At 32.7% G+C, this 25,247-nt stretch overlaps 1 protein-coding gene across 1 annotated transcript in view; it reads right to left on the bottom strand.

Annotated features, from left to right (window-relative positions):
• LOC132699065 (uncharacterized) overlaps positions 1-25,015 on the bottom strand; it is a 69,936-nt gene extending 44,921 nt beyond the window's left edge. The window contains exon 1 of the mRNA XM_060665527.1: positions 24,880-25,015. Coding sequence (XP_060521510.1) covers positions 24,880-24,902 — 23 coding nt within the window. The 5' untranslated portion in view covers positions 24,903-25,015. The remainder of the gene's footprint in view (positions 1-24,879) is intronic.
• Positions 25,016-25,247: the final 232 nt, after the last annotated feature.

Below are 25,247 nucleotides of genomic sequence, written 5' to 3'. Positions count from 1 at the left end.
TCTGAAATTTTTGAGATTTGTTTTTGGTAATTTGTGTTACAAACTAAATATGGCGGCCAATATTAAATTTGAAAATTTTTAATTTTAATTAAAAGATTTAATTCACGGATCATTTTGTAAATTCGAAAACAAAGACATTGATGAAATTATCGTGTTGGCTTCATTCCAAATAAATCCAATTAGTTCTTGCAGCAAAGAAGAAAATTTTGTCGGAATTATTAAATCTGGTTCAAAACTTGCATAGAGGTTTGTTATTGCTATTTACATGAAGTAAATTTTGAACATTCCTTTGTATGGTTGTATTTCAAGAATGCTGGTATATTGAATCTACAAATTTCAAGAATTTGGTATCCAGAAAATCAGCGTGTAACATTTCCACGGGAACTTCAGGCCGATCTGGTTTTAATATTTCATGTTGTATAGTGGAAAGAATACATATATGGTAATGCAGTCTTACTGCAAATAAATTTGAGAATTTTCGAAAATATTGTCCCTAAATAGTAGGCGATGTGCTCTTGTCACAAGATTGGAACAGATATACCTACAAGATGACCAACTGGGTCTCCCGATTTATCGATTTTGGATTTCTTTTTGGTGACAATACCTACAAAATTAAATATATACCGTCGGGTATAGTCTGTCCCAATCTTCGTCGTGCTGGCTTTTGACCGCAACTGTGGAAGTTACCTGCCGACGGCCATAAAACTTGGGTCCGGAGGTATCAACGGACAGAACATTAGTCACATTGGTCATAAGACATTTTTTTAAAATTTATTTAGGTGGATATATTCTTATTAAATTAAATTCATAGCTAGGAATATCAATCCATAATTACATTTTTATTCTAAATGTCCAAATCTTTTTCACTATGGGAGTCGTCATTGATATTAATTATAGTAGGATTATAATAAGATTAAGATTGTTTTCTATAGAAATGTAAGAATCCTCAATTTTAATAATATGTTGTACTGAATTTTTCCGGCTTTCTATTGGTATGTTATTCATTACATTTTTTATCTAAGTTATAACTCTGGCTGTGGTGGCTTGCGTTATAACTGTTATTGGGAATATTTTTTAAAAGATTATTTTGAAACCAGTTTTCAAAAAGTTCCAAGCTAGAATTCTTAACATTTTTTGCAGACAACAGCAAGCAGTTCGTCTTCTGACCCGTGTATTATGGTGTCGTGTGTATCGAAACATGTTTCATCAATGTAAATGTTGGTTCTGTTGTCTAATCAATATCTTTTTATTTCTTGAAGGTAGTTAAAGATATAAGTGTGTAATCTGTGTGATTCCATTACTACTTGTCTTTTGTCTATTTTACGGTACTTAAATCCCATTTTACTAACAACTCTATTTATATTGGTTTCATCTTCTTCTAACTTCTTTTTCAGTTTAGCCGACGTAGGAACAACTTCACTTTGAGAAACACAATATATTTATCTTCTTATTAGGCCCTGATCACTATACGGCGAGCTTAAAATCACTCGTTTATTCCTTTTCTGCAATTCTCCACTATTAATATTATCCCTTATCCCTTATCGACGATATCGGCGTTTTTGTAAGTAAACAGTTTTATTTTAAAGCTTCTTGTTTAATAAGCCTATACTGATTAAAGCTTCATACACATTTTTCACAAATTTAATTTAATTTTTTAATTAATAAAGACCATTTTTAGTTCATTAGGTGTCATTATTTTAGATTAGATTTGGATCAGATATTTAAGTTGAGTTTTTTCAAATAACCTGTCATGGGAACTAACAAAAAGTGACTAACAGTAAGTATTCAAAATATAAATATTAACTGAACTTAACTTTTAAAATGTACAAGGTGACCCTTTAAAGAAATCTAATTGTGGTTTATTTGGCGAAAATTATCGAAGATAGAAAAAATCTGAGTGTGCCACTGAGTTCTGTATAAAAAACGACCAAAAACCCAATATTTACTTTTCTAATAAGCCTTAGAATGAAAGAGAAACGCATCCCGTATCTCGCGTAAGACACTCGAAAAATGACATCCGGTATATACCCACAACGAAAGGGACATTATTGTATGTGTCACACGTTGCTGCTTTATACAAAGAAGCCGGAAGTGACAAATACAAATTTTTGGAGGCCGATTCTACTAAGAAAATTATATTGAAGTTTACGCAGTATTGAAGAGTTACGCATTTCACATCAAACCTTAAATGACAAACTTTTTTTATTTTTTTTTTACGAATTTTAAAAGCCTATAATTAGATGATATTAAAAAAATATTCCTTAGTTATACCAACAATAAAATAAACAATATCTTTTATTCTACTCCAAAGGTAAAATTCCAATACAGTGAGGTCTACAGATCTAGCATTCCACTGAAACAAACTGCCTATTCCTATTCCACAGTTTGGATAAGACTGATCTAAATAATTCCAAAATTCATGATAAAAGTCTGCTGGACATTCATCGTATTACAGCCACATACCACTACTCGTTTTTAAAGGAACGTTTTGCAATGAAATCGGTATGTAGTTTCATAAAAAGTTCAAATGAATTTGGCTATTAACTTCACCATTAAATTAGAAAGGTTCTATAATTCGACCGCCCAAAACACTGCACCAGACATTCACATGACACCGATTTGATAATTCACTTCACGCATCCAATGCGACTAGCGACTAGCGACCAATGATGCGTATTATCCAAATTAACTTCTTCAGAATATTCGAGATAGAAAATGGGGACCCTCAGCTACCATAAAATTTAACCACAGTAGTCTAAGTGGTGGGTGTAGAATTCGGAGTATCGATGTTTTACTAATATAAAGTCCAAACTTGTTCTTCTTAAGCTTAAATGGAAATAACATTGATGACGGCATCCATTTGCAAGTTTAAGTCTCAATCTTGATCGTGCTATTGTTATTAGGGAATGTCATTAACATAAAAAATATTCTTAGTTGAGTGACAAGGCAGGGGTGGGCCAGATTTTTCGAACTCACCGTGTAGACAATGGTGTTCAATACCTATAAGAAGGAAAATATATTGTCTAGAAGCTAGACTCTCCATAGAGTTATTTGTAACATGAGATTCAAGACATTAAAAGCAGGCCCATAATTTACCTTGATGAAACATGGTACGATACGAGGCTGTACAAAAAGAATGGGTTGATTCTATTCAAAACTGTCAGACAAAAGCACTTTCAAATAAAGGAAAACGCATCACCATAATACACGCTGGGTCAGAAGACGGATTTATCCCACACTGATTGCTGTTGTCTGCAAAGAATATTAAGAATTCTAGCTTGGATTGTCATGAGGATGCAAGTGTCGAACTTTTTGAAAATTGGTTTCGCAAGAATCTTTTAAAAAATATTCCCAACAACAGCGTTAATGTCATGTATATATTGTCAAGTTACCACAGCCGTCTGCGACGCAAAGCACCAGCCTCATCAATTTACAAAACTGAAATCCAGGAGCATTTGTTAGAAAATGATATTTATTTTGAATTCAGTTACAAAAAAGCCTAACTTTTGGAAAGCAGCATGTATACGATAATTTGACTCAATAGGCTGGGTATACTGTTTTACGTCTTCCTCCGTGTAATTGCATGTTTAACCCATATCGGAACGAAGTAAAATCAAAAGTCAGAGCAGAAAATGTTACTCCAACTTCAAATCCCAGTGTTATAAATGTGATAAAAAATGTAATTAATATCATATCAATTGAGAGATGGAAAAATTACTTACTCTATACAAATAACATAAATCCAATTATAATTAATCTGAATGACAACTCTGATAGTGACACAGAATTAGATTTAGACATTTCGACTAAAAATGTTATTATTTATAGATGTTCTTAGCTATGAACTTATTGTATATACTTAATGTCATTGTTTTTTATTATCAAAACTTTTGAGCGTCCGTCCCTGATGTTCTATCGTTTAATACTTACCGGACCCGAGTTTTATTGCCGTCGGCAGGTAACGTCCATAATTGCGGACAGAAGCCAGCACGATGAAGATTGAGACCGACTATATGTTCCATTCGTTTTGGTTATCCTACAACTTTTTAATAAGGGGTTCATAGTACTCGCCTTCAGATGCAACAAGGTTTCCTGTAGTAGCATTAAAAACAGATCGAAGTACATTTATCAAACCCCTTTTCGATCTTTTCGGATGAGGCAGAATATCTGATATTTTATTTAGAGGTTTAATATAGTTTGGACTATTACCTTGGGTGGGTAATTATTTTTTATGTGGTATTCTCCCTATCCAAGTACACTTCATTAATTTCCAATATTATTGAGTGTAGGTCAAAGTATAGGTGTATTCGATCATTTTCGCGTTTCCTAAATGTACTGCAATAATTCCTGAGTTATCGTCCATTTTTTTTCAAAGTTAACTCGCAAACCTGAAATGTGAAACCTTGTGCTTGATTATTTTAATCATGTTACTGTATGCCGGTCTAAGTTTGAGGATTTTATTTCAGTGGATTGGTGAATTTATCTGCAAGTTTTTTACGTTCACGTTTTCGAACGTAGACCTGCTGGTCTGTTTGACAGACTGGCATTTTTGATTTTCGGAAATCAGCAATAGATTTTTCCAGTTAGTAAATTTCTAGAAATCTGCCATGACTGCGCCAATTAACTTCATTTTACAAGTTGTTCGTTACAACAACATCTCTTAACTAATCCTTGGAATATGACTCCGCTGGCTCAGAACTCTGGATTCTTCGCTGGTGAGATAACTCATGCGTTTTGATAATACTGGGAAAAGACAATCAACATGTCTTAACCTTCGGTAGTCAAATAGGACATTTTCAATGCAATAAACACAATCACAGTACGCCAACTCAAAGGCTAGATAAATTTAAACTATGACTACTAATTAAGACATTTTGTTAAATTTGTCAAAAGAATGTTTTTATGACAATCTCGATAATTAGGAACAAATAATTTCTATCAAAGGAGATGCTTCATTTCTTTTATGGGTTTCTACTTACTACTTAATACATCAGTAATAAATATACTTAGTCTTTGACTATCCAATGCATTTAATTATTTTTTCAGAAACTGTAAACCTCCGCTTTTACGGGACACTAAAAAAGATTTTAAAAAATATTATAATAAAATCTGAAAAAAAAATTTGCTACTTATTTTCTACATATAATAAAAATACTAATTAATTATTTTTATATGTTCTCAGCCTAAAAACAACGGATTAGCGTTACTTTTTTTTTAATTGGAAAGTGGAACAAAGGGTTACTATGCCTCACTTAGAAAAATATGGAATATTCGCTTGTATTCTTCTTGTTGGAGTGTATATTTTCTTTACTATTCCTCAGTGAATGTAAAAAAAAAAATATATAATTTACATTTTTTTTAAGCCAAAAATACGGATATAATTGCAAATAATGTAACAAGTACAAAACAAAGCATTAATTATTACATAAATTGTAATTTAAGTAGCACGTGAAATAGTGGTATAAGAACTTGAATAAAGCGGTATATTTCCTAATAAAAATGTACGTGGTTACCCGTATAGAAAATAGTATCCCGAATAAAAAAATATACACCTAACTAGTCAGCTAACTAGTCCTGTACCTTTTTTCGTTTAGGGCCATTTCATTTTAGCGACTTCTGCATTGAACTTATTATAACCCCATTATTGTCAAGGGAAACAATTGCAAATGGTGGAACTGTCCGTCATAAGAGAATAAAACATCCCACATCGCTTACAACTTCATCAAAATGGAGTCTATTTGTTTTGCGAAATTTCCCTCTTATGATCTTTTTTTCCTTTTCCTGCTTTTTTTTTATGATCATTCAAATTAAGTATAGCTTCCCTACTTTTTCAGTAGAAGGTTCTCTGTTGTCATAGGCTCATCCACTGTTCATCACACCCACTTTTCCTAGGTGATTTACTCAATTTTTTTTCGAATATTAGTATTGGTACTAAACAAGAATCTTTTTGAGTCAAATTATTTCAGGAAAGAAAACCCAACAACATCTATATTGTCTGGACTACTAAGCATGCCGGTTAAAACTTCTTCAACGTTCAAAGGAAAAATTCCGCATTTACGAAAACCTGTTACTAAATTTTCTATGATCATTTTTGTTATATGTGCTGTTTTACTATATTTGTCATTCTAATGGCGTCTTCCGTGTTTTGACAGTCTGATAGCACTTTGCTCCATGCTATTTTGACTGGGCGAAAAGATGCTTCGTCCAGAGTCTGCGTTAGGTGGGTACTATTAAAGGCTTATTTGATTATCTCGACATAATATAGGTGAGTAGACAGTCAATTGGGAAGAAAACTTGTCACATTTTAAAGTTCTACCCAGTCGACAGATATGTTGCTATGAAACTATCCAGAAGAACTAGCGTTGTAGCGACATCCTTTTTGTCCGTTTTAGATACTAGTGGTCTACAACTTGCAAACTCGATAAAACACATGTGGTGACAACAGTTCCCCAACCGCATTTCCTGAGAACATGAAGCATTCTCTTCTGACGATAGCCTTTTTTTTCCGGATCGCTCGTTAGGTTCGTTTCGGTAAAATTCCAAATGTGTGTTGAAGGGACATAAAATTCTCAAACAAGTTCCTTAACATCTATTACTGTCGCGATATTTCTGGGTATCTGACAATAAACGATGTTGTCCATTCTTAACCAGTCAAATTGTTCGGGAATATCTAAACGTCTCTTCCACATCTGTCTAAATAAGCAACAATGCACTGAACAAAATTCGCTTCTTCTGGCGAAGTAAACGCAGGTGGTTTTCCAGTATGCCTTTGAGTTTGTTCAAAATTGTCTTTCTGGGTATATTGTATTTCTTCTCGACTTTGCGATTGGAATCTTTTTGCTCTTATTGCATTTAAACATTCTTGCAATTTTTCTTGGGTGTGGTCAGCATATTCTCCTGACCCAAGCTTTTTATTATATTTTCTGGGCATGTTTGCTGAGGATACCTAGTATACTATCAACAATAATAGGGTATATTATAAAACATAAATAATAATACATAATTCTTAAACATCAGTATGTTTCGGGGTCACCTTGTTACGGAGCAAAGTAACCCAAAGAACATGTTTTGAGGTTACGTTAACCGGGGGAAAACTAACCTCAAAATTGTTCACATGCCTATTTACCTTTTCGGAACAATTTCATTAGGTGGAAAACAATTACAACATAATTCAGTGCAAACCTAGAAATACTTATTGTTACACTGCACCCGAGAAAAAATTATTGGGCATTTGCATTGAATTGCTATTGACCATGCTAGAATGCACGTGAAACAGCAAATATGACCTCTTAATTAAAGGCACATGATTTCATTGCGGATTAACGCACCGTCTGAGTTGGAAACTAAAGTGAAGTTTCTTTTCGCATTGCACATTTCGAGATTCTACCCTGAAGGGTAGAAAGGTAGCAGATTTTTCTGCAATACCTTATTTCGTTGCTCATATAACTCACAATAAAGAGGAAAAGGGGATAAAGGGGTAGTCAAAACATTGATACAATTAGGTGTTAATCACAATAAATGTATTTTATTTCATCTGAGATGAAGCCGAATCCAGAAATACTGAGGCTATGACACAACCCTTTTCGGTCTACGCTGCAATATACAATAACTGTCTTCGAAACAAATTCAGTGAGTTAATCAGATTTAAGCCGCAAACGCTTACGCTAAATATAGGTGTGTTAAATAACCATAATAATAAATTTGTAAATATGTTGTTGGTTGTATATTTGAGGCATCCGGATTAACAAATTAAAAAAATATCACAAAATGATGGCTGTAGAGAAGCTATAATTTTATCCATCAGGATTCACTTAACTTGCTTGAGATACAAATTTTTGGTGTTATCAGGTAAGTATCTGCTACCTTTTGTAGTCTTGAATTTAAACCTAAATTGCGATATAATAAATAATAACAATTAATCAAATATAAAATATAAACATTTTAAATAAGCACAATAAAAAAAACTAAAACTAATAACAGATATACGTAACAAAATTATTCTTAAGGCATTGCTGAACTGAATAAAAACAATTAACAGGTAGTAATAAAAATAATAGTAATATTAAATTATTATTTATTGGTTTAACAATTAATACTAATTAAATATTAACAATTAATATCAATAACCTAGATCAAAGGGTCAAGGGGCCAAGGAAGTCAGACATGTGGCAGAGGTAGAGACTACGCTTGAAGTGTGAGCGACAGGGGAATTAAGAACGGGAAAGTATCTAAGATAAAGTTTCATTGGGTAGAAACGAAACTAAAATGTTGGTAATATCCATTTTTCTCGCACAAAAAAAAGCTATTAATACTAATACTAACGTATTGATTAATCATATCTACAATTTTGTATGACAAGCACTTTTTCAGATGCTCTTTTTGCATATTGTGGCATAGTTATGAAAACCTGTCTACAGAGATTCAAATTCAGCCAAACCAGATATATGAAGTGAAACGTTAGTTCTACGTAGAACTGAATACACCAGGAGACAGGAGTTATCAAGTTTTTCAACACGATACTTCTCTATATGTATTATTAAATGTATACAAGCCATGCTGTAGAATGATTAAACTGTGATGGTACTAGAGTATCGCATAGAAGCCTTTCACTATTATCTATGTAACCTTTAATTTGCTTAATTGTTACAAAAAGGCAAAACAGGGTTCTTTATAGAGAATTTTACGTTGCTTCCAATATTGTTAATTTGATTGACATTTTCAAATAATATTAGTGACGAGATCGTAAAATCTGTTCATTCCAGAATTAATAATATTGCTTGCTTCGTTAAGGCATTTCTCAGAAAGAGTACAGTTGAATGTCATCGGCATGATAATAACAAAACTATAATGATGTAAAAAAAGGTGTGTTCAGTTTATTACAGAGAGTGCAATTTTAAAAATCAGAATGGCAATAATGATGGTCTGTGCTGCAGTACTGTATATTCATAACGAAATGGCATAGGAAATTTTTGAATGTCTTCTTCTTCTCAAGTGAAGTGAAGGCTCTTATTTCTGGTTCAGGATCCAAGTGGCAGTTTATCCAAGTTCCAAGATATTTGAAGTTTTCGACCACTCCGATGTCCTTTCCATTTATTGATATCCTTGGTGGAGGCTCTCGAGATTTGCTAATAACCATTACTTTGGTCTTGCCAACGTTTATTTTGAGGCCAAGCCTTTCTCCCGTTATACTTAGTTTTGTTAGTAGCCCTTGGAGTCCTTCTGGCGTGTCGGCAATGATCACCGTATCGTCTGCATATCGCAGATTGTTAATGATCTGTCCATTGATCTTAATACCATCAGTTTCCTCCTGCAGGGCCTCCGCGAAAATGCTTTCCGAGTACATGTTGAATAATAGGGGCGATAATACACATCCCTGTCGTACCCCTCGTTGGATGTCCACCAGGTCCGTTACCAGGTTACCGAATCTAACATACGCTTGTTGATGCCAGTACAAATTTTTGATAATCTGGATGTCTTGTTTGTCTAATCCCTTTCTTTCTAGCATTTTAATGAGTTGTACATGTTCCACTCTATCAAAAGCCTTTTCAAGCAAACAAGCAAGCGTAAATCTTCCGTTGTCGATCGTTACATTTCTGAAAAAGGACTGTCATGCTATATAAGGCTTCTCTGGTTCCCAAGTTTTCACGGAAGCCGAATTGCGTTCAATGTAGTAGCGCAAATTAATTTCGAGGTTATCTTATTAGAAACATGACATTTAATAAAGCTTCAGAGAATTGATCGGCATGCTGCTAGGGTTGAACAGCAGTGGAAATATAGTGTAAACTATGAAGGAATTATCTTGGAACTTTGTGGAATTGCAAAGAACTTAAGCATCAAAATGCATTTCGCGTTCCTTGAATTACAGACATTACTTCGGACATTTGCGGCATTTTAGTCTGGTGTTTGAGAACGATCGGTAGATTTTTGTCATAGTGTTTTGTCGTTTGTGAGTTCTGACAATCACTCAATAAGGATCCAATCATACACTGATCACGGGTACGCAATCTGTGACTTAAAATGTCATTAAACACTGTCGCTAGTCAATCGAGTGTTTCCTGCTACGAGGGTTGAGATTAATTTTTTTACAAAAAGTGAAACAAATACTGTAGCTAATATTGTAGAAACATGGTTTTGAAAGTGCCCAACAATAGTTTCTGGAGGTGATGAAAATCGCTGTTCGAGCATTTTTTGTTTGACAGTAGGAAACCAGAAAAAGTCACTAGGCGATAAATCGAGTGAATAAGGACAACGAGACATTAATTCGATATTTTAAGGACAACGATGTTTTTTTCTTTCAGATTTTGAGTTGTGTTTTATGGGAGTTGAGATTGTATTACATCATAGATGTTTTCTGTCATGGTGCTTTATCACCAAAAGTTTCACGAAGCGATTCTATGCATTGTTGTTGAGTAATAAAAAAAAATTATCCAACGTAAGCGTTCACGGGAGATTCCCTCATTTCCTCAAGCGATGTCTTAATTGCCGCTGGCTTCGCAATAACAAACATCAATGTTCTACAACTCATCAACGCTAATTATTTTGGTAGTAACATTTTTTTAGTTTTATTTAAAGTACCTAAATTAATTCCCACTTTGTTAAGCATTTTAAAATTCTCTACGGACCAACGTCAGCTTCAATCGTCTTTAATGAAATACAAATTGCAAAGCTCATTGAGATCAAAGCAAATTGATTTTTGAAAAAGTCAATTAAGTTGGGTACCTAGAAGAAATATTTACAAAATTATCACTAAAACACTACACCATGAACTATTAAGTCCTATTCCCTTATTTAAACATAGAAATAAAACAATAAGTCTGTCCATGCCTCAGTCGACTTCATTTATTAACGTTTTTTATTCTAAAAGTCGGACATTGATTATTTGGTGTTGCTCAATTTGATCATATTTTTATAGTTAAACACAACAAAAATGAAAAAGTATAATTCTTACCAAACACTAAAAACTAATCGATTAAAAATGGTATGTTTTGTCTGTGTAAATTAATAGTGTATCTATTTATATGTGGTCAACTTGAAAAGAAACTTATAAAGCAATCTTAGATTAAACTCGTGAAAATAATGATATCGAGCCAAATTAGTGAAATGGCGAATTTTTTGAAATATCGACACGAAAACTTGGATTCGGCGGTTCTTCGAGATGATGGAAAAGATCAAATTCTGTTTTTTCACACAATATGTAAAGGGCTTGGTAACACTCTTTAATCTCCCTATTTCATGCCTTAACTTTCTCTTATTTCCATGTCACTAACTTTAGTTCAGAATTTAATTTGGGCATATACAGGGTGCTACAATGAGCGACAATTTATTTTTGATTCCGTTTTAAAAAAACGGTTAAATATATTTTATTTAGATTAATGATTGTCAACGCTTATATCAATATGGATATGTTCAATTCTGTCCCAGAGCCTACTTATTTTTAATGAAGTGTTTTTGATTCAGCAATTTGCTTGTACTAAAATATAATAAAGCAAATATCTCAGAAAAAAGTAGTATAACTTGTTTGCGTGCAATAATCTTGCAAAAAAAGTAACGGAGTGACACTAACGAAAAAGCATGAAGGATTATATGATGCAACTAGAGCCCTCCACATGCTATCTGATAAAATAGCAGTTTCTAAATTATCGACAACCTATAATCTCGTTATTTCATGCAATGAATTTTTTGTTAGTATCGTCCCGTTACTTATTTTTAAATTATGGTTTCTACGCAAAAAAATTCCAGTCAGAGTAATCGTAATACGTATCAATTTTGATACGTCACAACTGCCCTGGCAGGAGTATGCAATATTTATTCTTATAAAACATGCCGTTTTCGAGATATTTGCACCGTAATTTTTTATTATATAGAATAAGTAGGCTATGGATTAGAAATGGACAAATACATATTTAGGTGGCTTTTGGTTCGTTTGATCTTTGACAGTGGTTTTAAAACTAAATATAAAAATAAAAATAAAAAAAAATACTGGTTAACATGCTATAGATTTAGTAGATTTCACCCTAATTCGGAAACAGGTTAACCCATTGGTGAAACAAGATTTATTAGATTGCTTAATAGTATCTTTAGACTAAAATTATTTTGATTTTAATGGACAGATTTATAACTCTAAAAAAGGTTTGATTATGGGAAACCCACTTAGTCCTTTGTTAGCCGAGATTTTATGGATAATTTGGAAAATATCATACTAGAACATCCTTTAAGTAAAAGTTTTTTATGGTGGTATAGATACGTGGATGATGTCTTTGCTTGCCATGTTGGAACGGACAGACAATTGAATTCTTTTTTAAATTACATTAATTCATTACATAATCGTATAAAACTCACTATCGAGATTGAACAGGATAACTCTATTAATTTTTTAGACTTAACTATTACGAAAGCGCAAAACAAATTAGATTTTTCAATATATCACAAACCTTCACAAACGGATACAGTCATACATAACAGCTCAAATCACCCTTCTACAAACAGACTTCTTAATACGTCACTCTTAATAGAAAATTTCAACAAAGAACTTAATATCATTAAACAAATTGCACTGAACAACGGCTACGACTTGTCCATTATAGATAAAATTATAAATAAAAAACAAATACAGACAACAGTAAACTCTATTTATCCGAAACCTAATACAGAACACGAACAATTTAAAACAATTACATACGTTGGAGAACCTAATGAAAAAGTTTCAAAACATTTGTCCAAATGTGGTGTAAAAATAGCTTTCAGAACTAACAACACAATAGGAAAATATTTAAAAAACAATAAAACGAAATGTCTAAAATCCCAAAAATCAAGTGTCTACAGGTTGAAATGCGGATCTTGTCCTAAAATTTATATTGGACAAACAGGTAGGTAGATCCTTCAAGAAACGCATTAAAGAACATAAAAGAGCGTTTAAAAACAATAGTCTAGATTCTAATTATGCTACATACTTAAACATAGAAAAACACATTTTTGACGACAATTTTGAGATTTTACATACAACCACAAAAAGTAGAAAATTAAATTTATTGAAAGCCATGGAGATTAAGAAAATGAGACATTCAAATGTATTGCTTAATGATCAATTAGATTTAAATACCTCTAGTTTATTGAACTTAAATTCTCACAACAACATTAATTAAAGTTTTAAGGTCATTTTTCGGTATATATAGTAGCAGCTAGTTTGTAAATATTACATTTGATAAAGACACGATGTTGTCGAAACAATTGTCATGTCAAAATATATAATTTCGTGAAAATCTGAACTTTCAGTTCTTATTTATTTTGCCATAGGCATAATGACTGAGGACAGATAATACAAATGTGAGTTGATAAAATACCGCTGTCTGTTGCAACCCGTATATGCCCAAATTAAATTGTGAAAATACTGCTTTGCATTGATTTTTAGCGCATTCATCAGGGACTGCCATGTATATTTCATTATTTGTATTCACTCATTTTGAATTGTAGGTATCTAAATATTGGTTTTGTTTACACCGGTCAACACGATTTTTGGGTCCTACATGTTAAATTTTAATTTCTCCAACACTCAAAACAAGTGAAAAATATTTTTTGAATTAAATTTTGCTTTTCTAGAAACTAGAGCCAATTTTAATTTTTTCTGCAATAATCACTAAATTTTACTTATTCTTTCTAGCTTTACTTTAAGTTATAGTAAAAATGTTTTTTTTTAAATATTTTTTATTCCAAATTTTTCGATAATTCAAATAAAATTTTTTTTAAAGGAATTCCAAATAATTTCCGTGGAATTTCCAACGAATTGCGGTGGAATGCAGTGAAATTCAGTTGGGTTCCGTGGAATTTAAGTGGAACGGCTTGGGATTGCAATGAAATTTCGTAGAATTTCAAGAAATTATTCCTAGAACAGGATTCACTGCATATATCCTTAGCTCTGCGGTTTACCTCTCGGTATGCTGTGGCCAGGACAATTTGTCACTATAATGAAACTCGATAGTTTTGCGCGGTTTCCCACCGCTAACCTCGAGTTATTCGATATTTTTAAAGTTTGAGTATTATCTTCGTTTAAAGAAGATTATTTTCAGTATACCATCTTCGCTTTGCTTATTAATTAATTATCGATTTATAAAAAAATAATTAATTACTAAACGTAATAAGTTAAAATTGAAACCTTTAAGCATATAGGAAGTTTGTTATAGTTTATTTATTTATATATGTTTATATATTAAGAACGAATTAAGAACAGGATTCAGTTCAGTCGTGGTATGAATTTCAATACGGATAGTGTGTAGACTCGCTGTAACAAGGAAGACATTATTCTCCTGTTGTGGCTCCTAGATAATAATTAAATATCTAATATTATTTGGTTGATTTAATTTATTACTATTATTATTATTATTATTATTATTATTATTATTATTATTACTATTATTATTATTGTTGTTGTTGTTGTTGTTGTTGTTGTTGTTATTAGTAGTATTATTATTATGCATTATTATAATGGATCAACCCTGTACGCGGAGTAAACAAGCGATACCCAACTTTTGCACCGGTTTCAATATATACAACAATACACAAAAGCTGATACTGAAATAATATATAATATAAATATACAATATAAACATCGTCGATGAAAATAGTCAACATCGTTTTGATGATGTTAACACTCATAATTAGTTAAACGCTCTGAGTGAGCACGGATTATTATCTTTAAGCAATGTTTATACGCGAATTGAAAGTGACAACGTGTCTGAATCACAAATTTGATAAGGAACTTTTAAGCCAGTTGTATTACACTCCCGCATTTCTGATGATTTTCCAATGCAACTAATGTTACTAATAAAAATATCATGAAAAGTAAAAATAATGAAGAATATGTTATATACAAAAAAGTATATATGCCTAAATAAAAACTCTAGCTGAAAATGAAAACTTCATTTCAGTGTTTTGTAAGGCTGATCCTGATCACGCGGTAAATGAATACATCCAAGACGTTCTAACGATGGTACATCATGCAACTAAAATAATTAGATGTAAAACCAGAAAAAAAAAGAATGGATAACCGCGGGACTGTCAAAAAACAATTAAATTAATTTGTATAAAGACTATATCAGAACTGGTAATATAGAAAAAATTATCAAATTTATAGAATACAGAAGTAAAATATTAAATCTTAAGAGGAAACTAAAAAATAACTAAATAACAAGGCAGGTGCTAGAATGCTGGCGGTATCGTTCGATAAGTATTCTATCAAATATGTAAGTAAAATATTCGAAAGAGTTATAAATATGAAATTGATAAAATTTCTTTTACATAAACAGCTTATTTTGTAACAATCATTTCGGTTTTCCACAAATTGCAATTGTATTAATATCCGGATAGACCTGGGCCTTTGATACAATTTGTCATAGGTTTTTAATAAACAAATTAGGATCAATTGGTGTCAGGGATCTTGCGCTAGATCTATTGAAGAGCTACCTCCATAACAGAAAACAATCAGTTAGAATTAAGAACATTGTAGTAGCCAAGAAACTGTTAACTGTGGAATACCACATGAAACAGTCCCAAGTCCCACTTTATTCAATATCTGCCTGAATGATTTACTTATCATTTGCGCATGATACAGTCGTAATGAGGGAAGCCGACGTTTGGAATAATGTTGAATTACTTAAAATAAATTTGCAAAAAACTCTACCAAGTAAAAATATTGTGGCAAATACAAATAACATACAGTGTCAAATATCTTAGCAGGCAATTGGACAGCCACCTGAAATGGTATATTCACATTCAATCACTAGTTAAAAAAATCACATCCCTAGTATATATTTTTAAGCAAACGAGATAAGTTCTGCAAGTGCATATAAAAGTAATCTGAAACCATTAGAGGTTATTCTCAGAAAAGACTCCTGAAAGTTATATTTCAACTTGATCGACAGTACCCCTCAGATCAGCTTTTTAAGCATTGCAGGATTAACAGAACCATTTGCTAAGAAAAGGATAGGGCAGCGAACATTGGAAATAAATTATATAATATAATTCCTGCTGAAATGAAAAATATTATAACATCTAAAGCGTTGCGCTATCTATAAATTGAATAATTGGTTAGTGAAAAATTGTCCCACAGTTATTGACTAAGTTTAAAGCTATGGAATCCATTATTTTGGTTCCTCTTCCCTTCTTTTGGTCAGTTTGTTTTTCTTGGCTAGGATTGTATATCTTATTTTGTCTGCGTTATTTGTAAAATAAATAACACTTAAGGTAGCAGACGAGTTCTGTAACTCAACCTTAATTAAGTGTTATGTCTTCTATCACAAATGTTAATAAATTTCAATTTAAATTTAATATGCTATTAAACTAAAGCGTCCTGTATTCAGTAGACTCTAACGTTATTTTGAGGCAAAAGCTTGTATCTTAGTGTCAATAAACAGTTTATTATTATCATTCTTATTATTATTATTTTTATTATTATATACTCTCGAGACCTTCACTTTTATATTTCGTAATGGCAAGATGTCATTTTCGGCTAACGGTTCTTTGTCTTTTAGGTTAGTTTCTTTTTGTAAACATCTATTGAAAATACAAACTGTCGTCTTCGTATGCAGTGGATGTGGAACGGTTTCGTATTCAATTTGGAAAACGTCGAATGTCTGTGACAGAATCGGGTTATTTTGTTGCCCTACTCCGGAGTTTCACGTAAGCCTTATTTCACCGTAATTAATATTCACTTACGAACGAAGCCGCTCGCGTTCGTATGAACAGTATTATAGTTTCGTAATCTGATAATCAAGTTCTAGTTTCCAAATCAAATGAGGAGCTTTGTTACAGCGCGTGTTCAGTACACAACGCAGTTTTCGTTACATCAATTCTACGATTTTGTATCAGTCAACATTGATCAAACATTTGATCTTGATTTGATCTTAGTTGAAAATTACTATCAATTAATAACAACTTCTGCATAAGGTAGCATTCAATGTAATATTCCAAATCCTATTCTTAAAAACGAATCCTGCCATCAACTTAATAGAGGTCGTACTTCATCTATGAAACGCAACGGCAAATCTACTATTAAAAATTCTCTATTAGAATTCGTGAAAATCTCTATCATCAATAAGGTTCACAAGCTATGATTGCTGATTTATGGTTAGCAACATTAGTCTTCCAACCTATTCTCTAGCGAAATATCAAAATCCACAAGGAAATCTGATAATTTCGTAATTAATACCTTCCTTGGACAATTCAAAACAATTAAATTAGGTCAAAACGATATTTTGCTTAGTTTCGTATTCCTGCAACTGTCTACATGATTTTAGATATATTAAAATCTATAGGCAATCATCAATCAAACAATTCTCTTAACTGAAAAATATTTGTCTGAAACATATTTTCTTCTACCGGTGAAACTTATGAACACATATCAGGAATAGCTATGGCTACTTCATTATCACTCGTCATTGCATATATACTTACGGAGGCTTTTGAAAAGGAAGTTCTCGATACTTTTCATAGAGAGGCCCATTCTTAGATATTATTACTAATAAAAAATTAACAAATAACAGACATTAATGCAATATGACATCACTATCATTGGTTCTCAACTCCCTAGTTTACAGGGTCATTAAACTATCCCAACCCTAATTACTGAACCTAGATGTAAAACATCTAACATCTGCTGTTCTCTCAAATCATTTCCACATGAAAGATATTAAGTATTACCAAATACACTGCATCACAATCTCGCAAAGAATATGGGTTTAAAAGCAACCCCATACCTGTCACGGTGGTCCTTCCTTACATTCAGAGGAGGAGTTAACAGCATTCCATGCAAATTCGGTACAAAATACATTGGTGAAACAGGACAAAAAATATCAAAAAAATATGAAAACTCACCTGCAATTGCCGAACGTATTCATAAGATCACGCATCAGAGATGAAGATAAAGATGAAGATAGCTTTATTTTCATAAGGCTTGAGTTACAAGTGCGAATACATAAATATAAAATTATCTTAATAATAATAATAATAATTAACAATGTAGATGAATAACAAATGTATAAACAACTATCGATAGCCAAATTATTATAAATTTTTATAGTCAAAACAAAAGGACTACTTGATGTAAGAAACAGTCGATGTGTAAGTATAATTATATTAAGATTCGGTTTTAAATTGTACTGAATATCTGGGTTTCTTGAGAGTATATAAAGGTTAGGGTTGCTTTTTAAATAAGTGGCACAATTGTGGAACAATATGAAAAATTTCACGACTTAAACAGTATAGTTCGTAAAATGTGTTTCTGCATCCTAAAACCTTAAAATAGTACATTTTTAACAAGGGAAAAACAGCAGTAAACAGGCAGTTTTTTGAGAATATGATACACCTGTTCTAACCAGGAGAGTCTCGGGTCTACATAAACTCCGAGGAGCACTTTTCTGTTGGATTGTGGTCATTGAAGCGTACTAATAAACTCTTGGTTAAATTCTGTGTTGAAATGGCGATAATATTAGTTTTACTTTCATTTAATATCAATTTGTTTATTTCTGCATAATGTTTCATTTGGTCAACAGTTGTCTTGATTGCAATGCTAAGTTGCTCAAACGATGCTGCAGAAAGGGTAGAAACTACATCATCCGCAAAAAGGGAAAAGTAAGTATGGGCGAAAGATGAAAACACATAATTTATAAACACTATTCCTCCTTCCTTGAAGTACACTGCAATTCACTGACCTGGAGTCAGAGACGTATTTAAATTCTAAGGCGTTTCGCGATTTGACCAACTGCGTGCGAACCCCAAGAAAAGACCTTAACCAATTTAAGGCTTTTACCTCCAATACCATATGAACAAAGCTTGTCCAATAAAATATCAACATCGACCAAGTCAAAATGTAGATCGAACAAAACTAATACTGTCTGCTGCCTTTCTTCTAACTTGCCAACATTATGCTTATATAAAGAGAGAATTGAAAAAAAGAGTCTTGAATACAGTGATTTTTCGAAGATTTTTGAAAAACGGATAATTTATAGGGTAAAGCAAAGCTTTTTGATTTGGTGTATATATTATTTTTTTTATTTGTAAACATTATTATTTACAGTTCTACCACAAATACGTCATAAATTTAGTATGAATAGTCTCTGACTAGACAGTGTCTGTATGTACAATTCAATCTTCTCAGGTATTAGTTCGGCGTTAATCCTGTCTAGATGTTGTTTCAGTTTTTCTTGATCTCGTCGTTCAGCTGTGCGTAACACCTCCTACAAGCAAGTGGTTTTTGTGTTTGAGGTTATGTCTGATTTTTGCACTCGAATCGGCTTTGCATAACTACTTTAACGACTTTTCTTATCTTTTCATTTCTAAGTTGGTCCCTTCTTGTACATTCTTCCACTCTTCTTATAAATTTCATTTCTTGAGCCTGGATTATTCCTCCTTTTTGTGTTGTTAAAGCGAATTCAAGTTTTTGTTAATTGTCATGTTTATAATCATAGCAGATGTGGCATCCGAGATACCGAAAGTCTTTAATTGATTCCAAAACTTTATTTATGAAGATTTTTGAACATAATGGTTGTGTTTTCAATAACTCCAGCAATTGCTGTTTTTATTTTGAAATTTTCACACAATATTGAATGTATTGATCACATTGTTTTTGTAGTCTGTTATACCTCTTTAAAATCATCCTCATTTTTGTACTAGAAGTGTCAGATCGTCTGCGTATAATATTATATTGAGTGTAGTATTAATTAATTAATAAACAAGTATAATTCATCATTGAAGTCAGGAACTGGTGACGAAGACGCGCATAAATCAAATATGCCGACTCTTTTTTGAAGTTCTAACCTCCAGTTTAGATTTTAAGCATGCGACGACAGGTTTCACGAGCGTCTGGCCCGCTCATGAGCTTGGCTCCCATAGTGAAATCATATGCACTAATCACAGAATAAGAGCTTAACCGAGTTTATTTCTTGATTTTTGAAAGCACACGAAACTGAGAAAATACGGGGAATACGGAGCACTCGGTATATTACGGTAGCCACGCGCCACGCGATGTTTACGTGCAAAAACAAATGAACGTATTCTATTTACGGAAATAATTACTCTAATTATGTGTTGTTAAACAATATCTTAATCAAAAAGCAAGAAATTATGGAGCGCTAACTGGAATAGAATGGAATATTTTATTTGTTTTTTGACACTCATTGATATATTTACTTTTTCTATTAATTTAAAATTTGGACTTTATTAACACCAAAATTGCTAATAAACCTCTGTTGTTTAATCTACCGCTTCAACAAAGTTCATTCTCCTGTTCGTTTTTTAATAATAACAGTGGTGGCTAGTAGTTTTGTTATAGCCAACTAATATTATAGCAAGAGTCTTAGACAAAAAGAAGTCACAATATTAGAAAAATTAAACTATATCTCGCAGTATTAAAAATAAAAATGCCATTAACCAGAGTCGGTATGTATGGTATGTATACTTGTTGCGCATCCTAATCCAATCTTTACTTTTGTATTTACTATTTGCTCATACCTTTTGAACGCAGTGAGAAAATCAACTTTACTCTATCATTGACTCACCCTGTAGCAAGAAGAGAATACAGGGAATTAGTTGGCGAACCATGATGATGGTTCAAGCACATTCAGATATATAGAAATGAACTTCAGGGAAAGACAATCCTTAATTAGAAATCGCTGATAGTTCAGGTCGATGAAAATGAAGAGCTAAGTATCATATTTATCATTCAACCCTTAAGAAATGCCGATTTTACCCGTTTAAGAATTGGCAATTGGAATTCGGTTTTGCGAAAACATGATGGGACAATTTCAAGAAGATCCTGATATTTTTACACCCAGAATCCTCGAGGTATTGCGGAGATAAATAAATAGGAACGACAAGCTATCCATGTTTGATGTGCAATCTTTAACGACACACTGACTGGGTCAATTATTTTTCGAATTGGACTCACAGCGGAAAGGTACTTAAACAAAATAAAATCGGAAGATTAACCGTTGAGGCAATTTAACACCACAATTTGTCAACAAGACGGTGTTCCGTCACGACACGGATCAGTGCCACCAAATAGTCCAGATTAAAATCACATTTTTATGACGGCATCCCAAAGAAAAGTCAATTCAATTGTTTTTCGGTCGCCATGAAGTGAAGTGCAGTGTTTTTTAAAGTGTGTGATATGACGCGTTGACATTGGTTAGGGGGGCGCTGGTAGTAATTGTAATTTCATTTACTTCATATTTTAAATTTCACTAAATTTTAAAACCTACCTACTACACAATAACGAATAATTAGTGCGGCGGGTTCATCGATCCTTGTCCAAACTTGCTCAGTACGATTGAGCGTCGAAAGAGATTAAATATCCCGTCATGTCAAAACCTTATAGTTTTGATTTACTTCGTGAAAGAATTCATCATATCCGTAAAGAAATATACCAAACCAATAAGACCCATCTGTCTCGACATCTTAAAATTGCTTCCATCTTGTCCCCTTCCGAGTTCGATAGCCCTGCAAATATGATTCATGACAAAGCTGAAAATTTTCGTTTACTTGCTACCTAGAACCACCTTCAAAAATTTGAAAAACTAACATCAACACTAGTGAAACCATCTTCTCAACTACCAAACACTGTGATAAATGTATTATCGCACCAATTTTCGGAAAAGGTCTCAACTTCATCCTTGCCCCACGTATTATCCCAAGAAAGGAAATCATTTCAAATGGCGATACTATCCTAAACAAACCGGACTGTTAATCATCTAATGAAATTCGATTTGAAACCGCAAAAATCCTTAAAAAAACAGTTCAAACCCTGAAGGCTTGCTCCAGTAAGTAAAGTAACACAGTAATCCTCAAAAGCAGATAAAAGAAATGCTACGGTGGCAATGAACCCAAATGAATATCAGGAAAAGATTCAAGATATTCTGACAGATGGATCACATTGTCAACTTAAAAAAGAACCTACGTCATCTTTGGAACGCAATCTGTTAGAGCTTCTTTTCTATCAGACTCCGTGAAAAAGTCCTGATGACTTTAAAATTTATAGTCTCTACGGACTCCCTAAGATTCGCAAACTAGGATTACCCCTTCGACCTATTCTCCAATAAATTCGCTAGCAACATATCTAGCTTCTATATTAAAACCCTTTACAGGGAAAACTGATCGTTTCGTACGTAATTCCTTTCATTTCATTGAACAATTAAAAACCATGTTTTGGATATTCTGGTCAGTTTCGAAGTAGAATTTCTCTTTACTATAGTCCCTATTCTTGAAACACTCAACGTCATTTCAGATATATTAAAATCCGAGAATCTGGAACCAAAGCTTCTCATCTTAATTATAAATAAAATATTGGGTCAGCAGCAGCAAGCAGGTACGAGAAAAATGCGAGCCAGTTTCAGTTAAGTTCTGAAGAAGCCAACAAGATGATTGGCGAACTGTCAGCAGAGGAATCCAGAAGTTTTGTAAATAGTAAACAAACGAGACAGGAATTATCCTGTCGGTGCTTGCTGTATATAATTCCTAGATAAAAGCTATTAATTTTTGTTATATCTTCATTAGTGGTATCGCGCGCTATCCTTAAACAAGGATTTAAGTTCAACACTTTATTTACATATTTGTGAAACCAGTGGTATGGGGGAAGCAAAAAATAAAAAACGGCAATAAGTTACACAACATGGATTCATAGAAAATTCAACAAACCCATCTTTGCCTTTGCGCCTTTTTTGTTAGAAAACATTTTCGAATGATGCGATGAAACCTATTTTTCAGATATTTTTCAGAACTGGAAAACCACACACCATCGAAGAAACATACATTTTGCCGACAATACAAAGAAGTTAAAACTCTGTGCTCCATAAACCGGGGGCAGATGTAATTAGAAAAATTCCTTTGAGTAATAGTCCTCTGCAAAGACGAATTGAAGAAATGGCTGAAAACATTGAAGAGTCATTATACAATCATTTGAAGACTAGCCAATCCAATGGGATGAGTTCACTGTACTAACTAATGAAGCATTGTTGTTGTCTTACGTAAGGTATATTATAGATGGAAAATATATCAAGAACTTTTGTTTGCTAGAAATTTAAAGACAGACGCAAAAGGAGAAACCGTATTTAAAACACTGGGAAAGTTTTGTGATGAAAAAGCCATTCCCTTGAAGAATATTATGTCAGCTGCTGCAGATGGTGTTCCAGCTATGACGGTGGTCAAAAATGCTTCATATAGTACTTAAAAACAAAATTCCTGATGTACTTGCTATAGAAATTTTATTGAACGACTGTTTCAATCATTGCAGTCAATAGAATCCGAAGCAACTCTTTAAATGACATATTATTTAACCAGCTTTGTGTTGCTAATAATGACGATTTCAACATATTGATCTTTCACACAGAAGTGCATCGATTATCAAAAGGAAATTGTTTGACTTGTTTTTACAATCTGTTTGACTCAGTCATAGAGTTCTTGGAAAACAAAGATACAGGATTGCGCGAAAACCTCATCACATCAAAGAAATATATCGGATACCTGACAGACCTTTATTCATTGCTTAAGGATATGAATCTCCAATTTCAGGGCGGATACTTTACCTTAATGAAAACAAAAAGCTGCAGCTGCTTTTACACAATGACAATATCGACAGACGTGAGTTCCATAATTTTCCCGATTTATTAGTATTCTGCAATGACGACGACTTACTCGTCTACTGCCAATATTTGTAAGATCTTCACAGTGATTTAATTGAAAGATTCCAGGACATTTTGGAATTATAACTACCAGACTGGGTGTTAGATCATATTTCAAATGTCAACATGCCAATCTCACCCCAGCTAGAAGAGGAATTTATAAAACTGACAACGAACAAGGAAATAAAACAATATTTGATGACATTACCATCGTCATATTTGGGTTAACATGTATTTACTGCTGCAACAACGCTGCTTACCAAAGCTACGACTGTTTTTGAGTAAAATCGAACCTGATATCCAAACTTGTTAAAATTCATCAAATTCATCCATTTCATTTCATTAGATTAGTTCACAAACTAAAATTGATTACCTTGATTGATTAAAATATATTATTAGTATTATATAGTTGCGTTTTAATTACTGCGACTGCTAAAATGTACGTTGCGTACGCTAGAATGTACGTTTGAACACCAGAACCGGCTAATATAGCACACTATAATCAAAATAATTCAAGTAATGAAAGTGAGCTTTTTAAGTTTTATGATTGCATAAAAAATGAGGGTCGCTGAAAAATAATTGATTTTCAAAGGTTGAACTGAGGTGGCTTTTACTTGATGAAAATCCATTTATCACACTAAATAATTTGATTTAAATACCTCTCCTTTATTGAACTTAAATTCTTACAACATTAATTAAGGTTTTATGGTCATTTTTGTAAATAGCAGTAGGTAGTTTGTAAATATTACATTTGATAAATATGGGTGCTGTCGAAACAATTGTCATGTAAAAATATATAATTTCGTGAACATCTGAACTTTTAGTTCTTATTTATTTTGATTTTCAAAGGGGTGCTAAAAGAAATAAGTTTGATAATCACTTGTGGATTGGATGGGAGAGGATTCGACATTTTAAAAATTTTAATTCTAAATTATTTAAAAACCCATCAAAATGAGTTAACAATCCCAATATATTTGAGAACAGAAAAAAAGATTTTTCTTTCTGTAATATTGTAGGTGTATCAAGAGAAAAATATAACTCTTGTTCGTATCAACTTCGAAAAATTAAGAAAAATTTCAAAACTTTGTTTCAATTTCTTCAAACAAAGAAGTTAAACTTCTCGTTAAATAGATCAAATATGTACTGATGTCGTCCGCTTTTAGCTTTGATGAACCTCTCCAGATGCTTACATCAATTAAATATACATCTTACTTACGTGAAATATAAATCATTTTCCATGATCTCGAAATACTGGCTTCACACTTCGCTCACTATATACCGACACATTACAATTCGCAAAAGCCGTCGATCTCATATGCTAGACTGTTTAACCGAGAAAAGGTGAAAAGTCCAGAGGACGACCGAAAACACGTTTATTGTCTTGGCAATTTATTATTTTTTACAATTAGCATTCGAACATATTACGTTGTTAATGACATGATCGTTATTGTACCGACTGGTGGGATAAATTAAAATAATTCGAACAAAATTGTGCGAATTTTGCACTCTTTATTTATTTGGGGTGCTAGTATCACATACTAGCGAAAATGCAGAAGTGCCGTAGAGAAGGTCATGTATCACGAG

Source organism: Cylas formicarius, unplaced genomic scaffold, assembly GCF_029955315.1.
Source record: "Cylas formicarius isolate icCylForm1 unplaced genomic scaffold, icCylForm1.1 PGA_scaffold_3__17_contigs__length_32017465, whole genome shotgun sequence".
Classification (NCBI taxonomy): Eukaryota; Metazoa; Arthropoda; class Insecta; order Coleoptera; family Brentidae; genus Cylas; species Cylas formicarius.
Note: the sequence above shows the minus strand (reverse complement) of the source record. Positions and strands in the feature narration are given on the sequence as shown.